Below are 13,407 nucleotides of genomic sequence, written 5' to 3'. Positions count from 1 at the left end.
TAATTTGGTTTGACAGTTAATTTATTAACGTTAGTTTGTTTGTTACTTTATTATTATAGTTTATTAACATACACTTGCCTATTGCTTTTCTTTTACTCTGTTGATTTATTATGTTGATGCATGTGCGCCATGCCAAGTAATAAATATTTATTGATTCATATTGTGTCTAGTGGTCAACTCTGTCTTAGACAGAACACAGCATTGAAACGTGTGGCCTGCTGTTTTCCAAACCTTCCTAATCTCGGACAGGAGTACTTCAACAACATGAGGACCCTGAACAGACAGAAAGCTACCCATCATGAAGCAGCATGTTATAATGGCAATTCCTGTCTTCACACATGTACCCTGTCCAGAGCTCACAGGGAGGCAGTGCTGATGACTCACTGGAATTGTTTCCTGCTGATTTGCAGAGTCAGAAAAAGAAACAGTCACAGAAAACCCAACCTTATGAGTCATACCAAACCAAAATAAGCAGGAGCTACTGTAGACTATACGATGAAATATTTCTCATTTCACTGGCATTCCTCCAATACTGGGTAGTAAACTACATTTAGAAGACCAGGGGCAGAATGTGCATCCCTCAGCGGTGTCATGCAAAGTGAGCTGAAACCAGTGATGAAAATGACAGCTTGTATGTTTTCAATGCTGGCAAGTGGTAGTTCTTTACCTGAAAGTACATGAAGTTCATGAGTTTAGTGACCTCGGGCTCCAGGACCTCCACTGTCTTCTCGTAAATCTCCACTCTATTCGGCTGCTCATTGCACTTCACCTGAAACCGTAGAAAACGAACAGAAATCAGACACTGCCAACTTGCTCCCCCAAGACTCAACACTTCCACACATACAAACACATATAAAGGATTCGTGACGTTTCAGCGCAAAGTGCAATACGAGAGATATAACCAGAGAGGCTCGAACTCTGCTCATCTGCACCATCTAGATTCAAATCCTCATTGAAGCATGTGGAACTCTGCTCATCTGCACCATCTAGATTCAAATCCTCATTGAAGCATGTGGAACTCTGCTCATCTGCACCATCTAGATTCAAATCCTCATTGAAGCATGTGGAACTCTGCTCATCTGCACCATCTAGATTCAAATCCTCATTGAAGCATGTGGAACTCCGCTCCGCTGTTTGCGCTTCAGTAAAATAGTAAGACGGTGTGGTTTGCAGTTCTTGCCCAGCCTTGGCCTTTCCACTCAATTCAATGGGCTGAGGTGCAAGTTCATTACAAGAGCTAAGAGCAGCAGGTCCGCTTGCAAGGGTAACCCTTCACATACCTGTGGAATGGCTCTGGAGCAGCTTCTCCATGTGTACAGCATCACGGCATACTCCTGCCCCTCCTCAAGCATTTCATTCTAGGAGAGAAGAGGACCAACCGTGCTTTAATTAAACATGGAGCTATACAGCATGAACAGAGGGTCACTACAAGAGCACATCTACAAGACCGGCAGGCAATACAGATACTGCACAAACACAATGAATACGAAGACTGGGGTCCATGCTGCAATATGCACAGATACTGTACAAACACAATGAATACGAAGACAGGGGTCCATGCTGCAATATGCACAGATACTGTACAAACACAATGAATACGAAGACAGGGGTCCATGCTGCAATATGAACAAGAATTGTAGCACGTGATCTTTATCTTTGAGGACACTTAGGAGTCATAAAAACTTTCACTACTGCAACATGGTTACATTTCTTACAGTAGAGGAAGAATACCAAGCTGAGTCAAAGAACAACATATCTTTATATATCTTTCAAAAGGGAAGGGATCATTCTTAATGTGGAGAGAGAAGGTAAATTCTAATAGGATATGGGAACACTTAAGGTCTTGTTAAATGTCCTTGTAAAACAAATAATTGAGGACTTGAACAGATGAGGGTACAGAAATCACGCACGATGGTAAAGCACATTAGAAGCCACTGTCAATGCTGGGGTACAGTACCATGCTGGAGTGGACTGTTGCTTGCTCGATGTATCGGGCGATGCCGGTGACAAAGGCATTTCTGTCTTCAAAGTTGGTATTGAAATTCGGCTATAGGAAGAACAAAAAGAGAAAGGGAAAAGAAACACCATGAATTTATTACTGTAAATGAATGGAAAATAAATACAAATAGTGATTAAACAGGTGATGAAATGCCAAAGACTTGAAAGAATACAATCATGGATTTGGTTTCCAACGTGAAGGGACCAAAACAAAGTTTAGGTTTTTAACTCTTTCAGCAGGAAGTAACTACAGAGAAAGCCGACTCTAGGATTACATTCAATTAGTGCTGTTTACAGTGGAGTCCTACTCCTATCCTCTTAAAAGCAGACTACATTAAAGCAGCCTGTAGGTTTGAGTGGAGTTCTGCTCCTATACTACATTAAAGCAGCCTGTAGGTTTGAGTGGAGTTCTGCTCCTATACTACATTAAAGCAGCCTGTAGGTTTGAGTGGAGTTCTGCTCCTATACTACATTAAAGCAGCCTGTAGGTTTGAGTGGAGTTCTGCTCCTATACTACATTAAAGCAGCCTATAGGTTTGAGTGGAGTTCTGCTCCTATACTACATTAAAGCAGCCTGTAGGTTTGAGTGGAGTTCTGCTCCTATACTACATTAAAGCAGCCTGTAGGTTTGAGTGGAGTTCTGCTCCTATACTACATTAAAGCAGCCTGTAGGTTTGAGAGGAGTTCTGCTCCTATACTATATTAAAGCAGCCTGTAGGTTTGAGTGGAGTTCTGCTCCTATACTACATTAAAGCAGCCTGTAGGTTTGAGTGGAGTTCTGCTCCTATACTACATTAAAGCAGCCTGTAGGTTTGAGAGGAGTTCTGCTCCTATACTATATTAAAGCAGCCTGTAGGTTTGAGTGGAGTTCTGCTCCTATGCTATATTAAAGCAGTCTGTAGGTTTGAGTGGAGTTCTGCTCCTATGCTATATTAAAGCAGTCTGTAGGTTTGAGAGGAGTTCTGCTCCTATACTATATTAAAGCAGTCTGTAGGTTTGAGTGGAGTTCTGCTCCTATACTATATTAAAGCAGCCTGTAGGTTTGAGTGTTCTGCTCCTATACTACATTAAAGCAGCCTGTAGGTTTGAGTGGAGTTCTGCTCCTATACTACATTAAAGCAGCCTGTAGGTTTGAGAGGAGTTCTGCTCCTATACTATATTAAAGCAGCCTGTAGGTTTGAGTGGAGTTCTGCTCCTATACTATATTAAAGCAGCCTGTAGGTTTGAGTGTTCTGCTCCTATACTATATTAAAGCAGCCTGTAGGTTTGAGAGGAGTTCTGCTCCTATACTATATTAAAGCAGCCTGTAGGTTTGAGTGGAGTTCTGCTCCTATACTATATTAAAGCAGCCTGTAGGTTTGAGTGGAGTTCTGCTCCTATACTATATTAAAGCAGCCTGTAGGTTTGAGTGGAGTTCTGCTCCTATACTATATTAAAGCAGCCTGTAGGTTTGAGTGGAGTTCTGCTCCTATACTATATTAAAGCAGCCTGTAGGTTTGAGTGGAGTTCTGCTCCTATACTATATTAAAGCAGCCTGTAGGTTTGAGTGGAGTTCTGCTCCTATACTATATTAAAGCAGCCTGTAGGTTTGAGTGGAGTTCTGCTCCTATGCTATATTAAAGCAGCCTGTAGGTTTGAGTGGAGTTCTGCTCCTATGCTATATTAAAGCAGCCTGTAGGTTTGAGTGGAGTTCTGCTCCTATGCTATATTAAAGCAGCCTGTAGGTTTGAGTGGAGTTCTGCTCCTATGCTATATTAAAGCAGTCTGTAGGTTTGAGTGGAGTTCTGCTCCTATGCTATATTAAAGCAGTCTGTAGGTTTGAGTGGAGTTCTGCTCCTATGCTATATTAAAGCAGTCTGTAGGTTTGAGTGGAGTTCTGCTCCTATGCTATATTAAAGCAGTCTGTAGGTTTGAGTGGAGTTCTGCTCCTATGCTATATTAAAGCAGTCTGTAGGTTTGAGTGGAGTTCTGCTCCTATACTATATTAAAGCAGTCTGTAGGTTTGAGTGGAGTTCTGCTCCTATGCTATATTAAAGCAGCCTGTAGGTTTGAGTGGAGTTCTGCTCCTATGCTATATTAAAGCAGTCTGTAGGTTTGAGTGGAGTTCTGCTCCTATGCTATATTAAAGCAGTCTGTAGGTTTGAGTGGAGTTCTGCTCCTATTCTATATTAAAGCAGTCTGTAGGTTTGAGTGGAGTTCTGCTCCTATTCTATATTAAAGCAGTCTGTAGGTTTGAGTGGAGTTCTGCTCCTATGCTATATTAAAGCAGTCTGTAGGTTTGAGTGGAGTTCTGCTCCTATGCTATATTAAAGCAGTCTGTAGGTTTGAGTGGAGTTCTGCTCCTATGCTATATTAAAGCAGTCTGTAGGTTTGAGTGGAGTTCTGCTCCTATACTATATTAAAGCAGTCTGTAGGTTTGAGTGGAGTTCTGCTCCTATACTATATTAAAGCAGTCTGTAGGTTTGAGTGTTCTGCTCCTATACTATATTAAAGCAGTCTGTAGGTTTGAGTGGAGTTCTGCTCCTATACTATATTAAAGCAGTCTGTAGGTTTGAGTGTTCTGCTCCTATACTATATTAAAGCAGTCTGTAGGTTTGAGTGGAGTTCTGCTCCTATACTATATTAAAGCAGTCTGTAGGTTTGAGTGTTCTGCTCCTATACTATATTAAAGCAGTCTGTAGGTTTGAGTGGAGTTCTGCTCCTATACTATATTAAAGCAGTCTGTAGGTTTGAGTGTTCTGCTCCTATACTATATTAAAGCAGTCTGTAGGTTTGAGTGGAGTTCTGCTCCTATGCTATATTAAAGCAGTCTGTAGGTTTGAGTGGAGTTCTGCTCCTATACTATATTAAAGCAGTCTGTAGGTTTGAGTGGAGTTCTGCTCCTATACTATATTAAAGCAGTCTGTATGTTGCCCATGCTATGCCTTGCAGCACTGTCTCGCAGACATGATTGGGGTAACTAATGGGTACCCGTGTTATAGGCTCCAGAATTTGATTTCCTCTTTGACTCTAACAAAGCCTATTTATTTGCCACAACACAGGAAGCGTGGGGATATGATGAATGGACTTCCATTGACTGTATCTCAACCGTGCAGTTTTGAAAGCAGCACATGTTAAAGCAATTTGAATTCTATCTGAAACTACTGGATACTACAGCAGAGTAAAAGGAGTCTCTGCTCTTGGGTTCTCTTGCTCATTTCATCATGGAAATGAAACTGTCTCCACCCTTCCAGCCTTCTTTCCTGCTGTTAACCAACCAGCTGCTTCCCTGATAACGGACAGACTTTGCAGCCCGTGGCTTCAAAGAGTGTGCAGAGGTGAAATGACCAGGGAAGTGAAACAGTAACAGACATTTTTTCTAGAGCATAAGCGAAACCTCATTCAAAACATTTCATACCAATGCAGTGAATGGAAGTTCTGGAGTTACTGCGGGGATGGGAATTATACAAAAACACCTACTGCACAGCAGTTTGACCCAAAGCTCGCTTTTTTGCATTACAGCATGCATACAGCATACTCAACACCACTAGCTCCAGTGAACCAGGGATGGCAATAAGACTCCCACTGCTCAGCAGTTTGCTCCGTTCTTGGTTTTACTGTGAGTTTAAAGGAGCCTGTTACCTATATACTGTGGCTAGTCAAGCTCGTAGTGTCACCCGTTCCAGGTTTTACTGCTAGTCTTATCTTCGATCACCTCTAATGAGAGCCGCTTACTCACCTGGTAGATCAAGGAGGAGGGAGGGGGCTCGATGCAGGGCTGCTGGTCTGGGAGAGGCAGCTCCTCCAGCAGGTCCACATTGGACAAGGCGTCCTCGAGAGTCACCGTGGTCGTCATGGTGATGGCACTGCCGCACTACAAACAAGGACAGAAGGGAGGGGTTGAACTGGGTCTCTCTCACCATATTCGTTTTGGAATAGAAACGGCTGGCCTATAGAGGCGCAAGCAAGGTGACGTGGGGGGCAGCAGCAGCTGGAGAAACTCCTCACAGAGCGCAGCTGCATGTCAGAAACAACGGCCGTCTAAAACAAGAACAGCCAGTGCTGAATACTCCCTAAAACAAGCCAAAACCAGAGGCAACTTCCACAATCTAGCCTGTGTGCCCCACAACAAGGTCTTTCACTATCTAACGTTTGCTTTCCACCTTGAAGCTAGACAGTAACAGAGACGATCTGTGGACACAACTCCACCCTTTACAGTGTTACAAAGCATCATGAGGTTTACTCTGCTGTAAAGAGTTAATGAAAATATTAGCAATACAAATCTATGATTCTGAGTGCAGCTGTGCACAGTGTGCTGTTAGCTGCTGCTATCGGGGAAATAATGTTTTATTGCCTGAGAAAGTGTCAATAAAACTGATCTCATCTGAAATGGTGCAAACAGGAGTTGTATGGGAAAAATGTTGTTGACACTCAGAGATAAGCAGCAACTAACTCTAATCCTAAACTGGCACCTGATCTCACTGATTGATTTCTATTAATAACTCACAGCCTCACTATTGAGTCCAATCATAACGATTAAGCTGTAAAAGTGTGATTTTTGACTGTTGGAATCAATAAAGAAAGTGTGTTGAATGCTGCTTCAATCCTGGTTATGCATGCTCCTTCACACACATAACTAATTTAGTTTCCTTACACCACTGTGTGTGAAAGTCTTCTATGGACTGTTATGAGTAATGGTGGGCTACAGCAGAGAACCACTAACTCATAGCAATCACAAAAAAGGGAAGAAGCTTCTTCCTGTGCATTGCTTTCAGATATTTTAAGACAGAAAAAACACTGGGGTCACTTCCTTGTGACCGAACATCTGCTGTGAAATGAAATTCGCTGTCTCCTCAGCAAAGCGCTGTCTCGTACAGCAGGCACATGCAATTCAAAGAATTGTATGAAAGCTCCTGCAAATTCCAGGGAAACCTGGGTGCTAAAGGAGAAGGACCACAACAGCCACCACTTTGTACACTGAGAACCGCAGTGCTCAGCATAGCAACCTCATTGATTTAAGGTGGAACCCGCCAAGAGGTCTTAAGGTGGCCCTGTGAAAATGCTGCAGATCACGACAAAGGCTCTCTCTCATCACCAATGCAATACACTTAGCTCTGACTTTCTGCATTAAAATATTGCAAAGTATAGGCCTACTCTAAAAACAGGTTTCCTTTGTATATGTTATATAGCTCTATATAGCTTCATGTTGTCTTCAAAGCTACACTAGATGTTGGATTGTTTTTTTAACTTATCAGGTTTAACTGCAGTGGCCTGTATGACTTGGAGCCGGTGAATTAGGAAATGCAGTGGTCTGTAGGATTTAGATCTGGTGAATTATTTATGCAGTGGTCTGTAGGATTTAGATCTGGTGAATTATTTATGCAGTGGTCTGTAGGATTTAGATCTGGTGAATTATTTATGCAGTGGTCTGTAGGATTTAGATCTGGTGAATTATTTATGCAGTGGTCTGTAGGATTTAGATCTGGTGAATTATTTATGCAGTGGTCTGTAGGATTTAGATCTGATGAATTTTTTATGCAGTGGTCTGTGGGATTTAGATCTGGTGAATTATTTATGCAGTGGTCTGTAGGATTTAGATCTGGTGAATTATTTATGCAGTGGTCTGTAGGATTTAGATCTGGTGAATTATTTATGCAGTGGTCTGTAGGATTTAGATCTGGTGAATTATTTATGCAGTGGTCTGTAGGATTTAGATCTGATGAATTTTTTATGCAGTGGTCTGTAGGATTTAGATCTGGTGAATTATTTATGCAGTGGTCTGTAGGATTTAGATCTGATGAATTTTTTATGCAGTGGTCTGTGGGATTTAGATCTGGTGAATTATTTATGCAGTGGTCTGTAGGATTTAGACCTGGTGAATTATTTATGCAGTGGTCTGTAGGATTTAGATCTAGTGAATTCAGTTTTGCAATGCTGCACTGTTTGTATGGGACTCTCCTCCATGCCAGCATTAGCCACTCACTGATGTTTAAATCAGCAACAAAAACAAACCAACAAAACTGTACCGCTTTACTGGGTCCTAAACAAAAGCGGTCTGTATTACACTGACAGCTGCACGGTGGTGCTATTTGACTGTGCCACACATGTGTCATCCTCCTGTGTTCAACTCCAGAGCACACAGGCAAGACATTGTCGATTTCAACAACACAGCACTCTACTGAATTCTACTTAATAAATGTACTGATAATAGGCACTGTGGAAACGAAATCTCAGTACTGCAGCTCATTCATTCAAGTGCCACTCAGGGGTGGGATTTTATAAATCACATCATCAGGAAGCACGGTGATCGTGTGAATATTCAACTTGCATGACGACAGAAGCCCACCACACCTCATGGGCAGGGTGCTAAGTGAAGCTCTGTTAGGGAGGAGAGCTGGCTGGGAGGGGTTACACTGACACAGCATGCTTCTCAGAGGGGCCCAGCAAACTCCAGCACACACTTTCCAGCCTGGATTCTTACTTACTGAATGACAGCGAATGTTGCAACAGTCAGAGGAACTCAGGAACACATCAGCAAACATGTCAACGAGACGTCTCAATGTCCTTTTCAATTGTCAAATAATAAACAGTTGATAACATTTGCTATTTTGGTTTAGTGGGTGAAGGTTGTCTACTGATCTCTTGAATGGTGCATTGCAGCAGTCAGCCTCAATTTGCATTGGGTAGTAAAAGAGGGGTAGAAATGAAAAGGGAAAAAAAAAAAGTTCAAACTACAATTCTATGAGTATGCTGCTTAGTGCAATACTGGAAGGAGTTGGAAGGAATGCTACAGTGGGGGTGCAGGCATATCAGCTCCTCAGAACCTCACTGAAGTTGCTACCCCTGAGTGAGGCCTGCCTTTAGGTTGTGTTGAGTGTAATATTCCTGAACACGGAAGCAGCACTTCATTCACTTCTATAGAGCTCTACTGAGGCAGCACACCAAAAAACTGATCTGTAACAGCTGGCAGGCAGCATGCTGGAAAGCAAGGCTCTGCAGAGCCCATTGTACAGTATATTTCAGCTGGATGTTCTTCACAAGTACAGAGGATAGTCATGTCGTTGAGACAGAACCAATTGGATCCTTTAAAACCCTACCTGACATAATTTGAGCTCTACCAGCTCTGAGGAACCAGACGAGCTCTGATGGGTGCACTGCCTCCTCTCGTTGGTAAACGTTCTTATACGAATCAGCTCTGAGGAAGTGGACGAGCCCTGATGGGTGCCCTGCCTCCTCTTGTTGGTAAATGTTCTTATACGAATCAGCTCTGAGGAAGTGGACGAGCTCTGATGGGTGCACTGCCTCCTCTCATTGGTAAATGTTCTTATACGAATCAGCTCTGAGGAAGTGGATGAGCTCTGATGGGCGCACTGCCTCCTATCGTTGGTAAATGTTCTTATAGGAATCAGCTCTGAGGAACAGGACGAGCTCTGATGGGTGCCCTGCCTCCTCTCGTTGGTAAACGTTTGGATGTTCTTATAGGAAGTTAAAGACTCACATTGCTGGTGAAACTGCCGGCTTTAGCTGTAACAGTTTAGTACTTCGCTCTGTGCAAAGCAATGAAGTGAGAACATGTTTTGAGCCCTATGGTGAGAAGTGCTAGATTTGAAACCTCAAGGTCTGCAGTCGTGTTCCAGCATTGCATGTGTTATTATTGCACAAGTGCATTGGGTTCTCTTGAGAGCTGCACATTTACTGACTAGGATTTAACACGTGAATTCCACAGATTTCCTGTGCTGTATTCCAACGAGCTAGTGTTTCTAAAGCTCAAGTCCAGCAGTTAGGGTTATCTTCCCACTAGCATGGAAATGAGATCAGCTATATATAAGAATAGAAGAATGACCCGGCTATCACTTGAACTTATCAAACATGTTGTGATGTTCTTCAGAATAAACAAATAACAGAAGCACCCAACTTGTTAAGCAGCTACTTGGCCCAAAACTAACTGTTAGTGGAGCACCGTCTCCATTTACATTCCTCATAAAAAAAGCAGAGTCCTTTTAACTCCTCTACTCACAACTGTTCAGGAGCTACAGCTCGGGGGTGGGGGAGACAGGGACGGGGACTTTTTTTTGTTTTCATCTTCAAATAAGCAGTGTTGAATGAGCCAGAATCGTTGGTCCAGTGATTAAAGACAAGAGCTTGTAACCAGGTCACTATGCAAGCTGGTCTGGTTCAAATCCTGGCTTGCTCACTGACTCTCTGTGTGACCCGGAGCAAGTCACTTAACCTCCTTGTGCTCCGTCTTTCAGGTGAGACGTTGTTGTAAGTGACTCTGCAGCTGATGCATCGTTCACACACCCTAGTCTCTGTAAGTCACCTTGGATAAAGGCGTCTGCTAAATAAACAAATAATATTTCGAAAGCCTCCGATCACCTAAAAGAATGAAAATTTAAACTCCACAACAATCCAGGAAGCCTGCTCAAGGGTTCCTGGTGTGGTCATGCTTGGCCACACCCCCCTGTCCTGCAGCTGGTCCTCTCTATGACTGCTGGGTGTGGCCTGCAATACAATGCATGCAAGCCAGCGCTCCCTTCAGCCACAGTACCTCCCAGCTGCCTAGCCTTTGCAGAGGTTGTGTTTGCAATGCTGTAAAATCTCAGCTGTCTGAGCCGCGAGTGGCATTCACATATTAATCAAAGGGCTGGAAACGTCCATGCAGATATAATGTACAGTTATGTGGAGTAAACGCTGAATGACATGAAGTCTGTGTTTCTAGAACTCTTAACATGTTCTACACAGTTCACATGTTTCATAGGAATATTCAGATTTCAAAGGGCCCTTCAGTATAGAAATCCTGTAACTTAAACAGCTTGTAGACACAACAGCTCTGAATGCATGGCATCAGAAAGCCACCGGCTCAGATTCCCAGCTTGCTAAATAACTCTGTGCTTGTGGTTCAGTAGGCAGCAACCTCTGTGCTAATGAAAGAATTGCTGCTTTGTTTGCTCCTGTCTTTCAGGGGGAGCTGATCTATGGAAATCACAGCCAGTGAAACACCCAGCTTTGTGGTTTTCTGAACTATTTAATGAACGGTTAGGACACTGCACTTTGTTACCTAGCAACCTCGGCTGTTTCACTTTCATTATTGTATGGCGTTTCATTTTCACCTGGATCGTAAAGCCGCTGAAGTCATGTTTTCATGGGTCTAGTATTACAATTAATATTAGTTTGTACTACACAGAAATTGTGTTAATAAATCTGTGAGCTGGTCCAGTGCACTGTGCAAGCTGGTCCAGACACAGATCCAGTCTGAGAAGAGTTGTCTCTGCCATCCCAGATACAATTACAATTACAAGACAACTGTTTGCTGAAATTATAACTGATGCTATTTTGTCCAAATACAATTAGTTACAATTGTGCTGCACTACTTACAATTAGACCAAAAAGTAACAAACAGCTACACACATGAACGTGCTACTGTGCTCTAAATAACCAGCAGCAACCACAGGCACAAATACACAAACATTACTATACAACTTACACTGCTTCTCAAACAAACAGAGCCCTAGAAGAGGCTGAAAACACAAGCATGGTCGAATGCCATGCATAATTCAACTGGAATTGATCAATGAGATGGTGCATGTGTGCCAAGGGTCAACTGCAATTACACTGGAGTTGCAATTAATTCTAAACCTCACAATGACATTGGAACTGAGCCCAGCTCTGCACTCTCCTGTCACACTGTGCAGGTTACTCTTCAACCCCACTGCACTGTATTGAAAAATCACTGCAATACCAATACAGCGAACCCTGCAAACATGTTCTCAGACTGTTCTCACACATTCACATGCATGTATAGCTGGTGTAGACCGTCTGGGAGACACCTCTGGCAGTTGGTAAGCAGTGTGTGACATGTGTTTGTGGTTCAATATGTTCCTCCCCAGTTTTAATACAATGCTTTTCTAGCACTGATTAAAACACAAGGCAGGGCTGCGCTGTACAGCACCTGCAATTTCAAAGCCACGTCTGTCAACAACATATAAAATAACAGATGTTACAATTAGAATGGTTCACATGTGAGGCTGCTTTGTAGGGTCGCCTCACTGCTGACTCACATCTGTACCTGCTACACTGTTTTTATTTCTTGTGTTTTATGTTGTTTGCTGTGGTGTTTGCCTCTTGCCAGCTCCTGTTGGAAATGACAACTTCTTCTCAATTGACTCCTCTGGATAAATAAAGGTTTGCTTGATCGACTTATTAAGCTGGATCCCACACACATGAGGTAACACCCTACTCTACCTCCTCCGGTTCACACCAACTCTGTGGCTTTGTTCTGTGCAACAGAAAAAAAAAAAAAATCACAAGCATGCTTTTTATTTTCAGCCAGATCAGATCAGCGGACCTCTGGATGACACATCCCCTGCCATAACTTTACTGCATGATAACATCAATGCACCCGAATGCTGAAGACAGTTCTTGACAAGCTTCGGTAGCAAGTTTCACTAGTTTTTGCAGTAAATACTACTTGATTTACTAAATATACGAAGTGCATTTCTTTTTCGTGTTTGCTATTTCTTAATGATGCAGCATTTCTGCAACCTCTTTATTATTTACGGTAACTTAAATCACGCCTATACACTATTCCAAACACCACACTATCACAGTCATTAGCTACTTCTATGTCATTGTAAAAGAGCGGCGTGGGTGTGCCAAGATGTGTGCTACATCAGTTAAATGCAATAGACACACAGTAGACATTCTTCTCTTTACAATGAGGAAGAACTCGAGCAGTCATTTCGAGATCTGATACAGTTCTGAGCTCCTATCTCACGATGACTGCACACCTTACTGTGGGTCCATTTACCCAGATCCGCAAAATTATTATCCATATTATTAACAACAACTAACGTCTTGACTGGTTCAAAACATCCAATAATAATCAACGGGAAGAGCCCAGGCCCTGCTGAAAAGTCCTGCTACTGCCAAAATGTTTAGGCGGAAGAGATTCCAATCAAAGTTACATCCCCAAAGCATTTTTCCGCCTAAGATTAAGGTAGCGTGAAGCCTCATGCGCCGTATTTATTATGATGCTGTAGATATTGTTCTAATAATAACCTGACCGGTGTTTCCACAGCAGTCTGGTTTATGAACTTCACTAATCATTCTCAGAAGTGTAAGCACGCAGCGTACATTAAGATCATTAACAAGTAAGAAACACAAACGCAACCCTCGTCTGTATGATAAGCCGACTTCACACAAAATGAAACAAGCTACAACAAATCTGCCATTACTGCCTGTTATAAACGTTGTTGTCACCGACCAAGTTCCAAAATGTTTTATTCCTTATGGGTTATTGTTGTGTGTATAACGCCTGTTTTCAGACTTTAGCGTCCTGATAGTTTAACGTATAGCAGTCAATGCAAAGTAAAGCGGCGCTACGTGTTGAATCGGCTGCTCCTGCGAGTCTGCCCTGGGCGGGTTGAATGA

General features: G+C 42.6%; 1 protein-coding gene across 1 annotated transcript in view; it reads right to left on the bottom strand.

The window, feature by feature from the left end:
- Positions 1-13,407, bottom strand: part of LOC121321010 (cytoplasmic FMR1-interacting protein 1 homolog) — a 54,951-nt gene that overhangs the window by 41,032 nt on the left and 512 nt on the right. The window contains exons 2-5 of the mRNA XM_041259898.1: positions 5,717-5,851; positions 1,958-2,047; positions 1,281-1,358; positions 668-769 (exon numbers count right to left, since the gene is read on the bottom strand). Coding sequence (XP_041115832.1) covers positions 668-769; positions 1,281-1,358; positions 1,958-2,047; positions 5,717-5,833 — 387 coding nt within the window. The 5' untranslated portion in view covers positions 5,834-5,851. The remainder of the gene's footprint in view (positions 1-667; positions 770-1,280; positions 1,359-1,957; positions 2,048-5,716; positions 5,852-13,407) is intronic.

The sequence above is a fragment of the Polyodon spathula genome, chromosome 9 (genome assembly GCF_017654505.1).
Source record: "Polyodon spathula isolate WHYD16114869_AA chromosome 9, ASM1765450v1, whole genome shotgun sequence".
NCBI classification, from domain to species: Eukaryota; Metazoa; Chordata; class Actinopteri; order Acipenseriformes; family Polyodontidae; genus Polyodon; species Polyodon spathula.
Note: the sequence above shows the minus strand (reverse complement) of the source record. Positions and strands in the feature narration are given on the sequence as shown.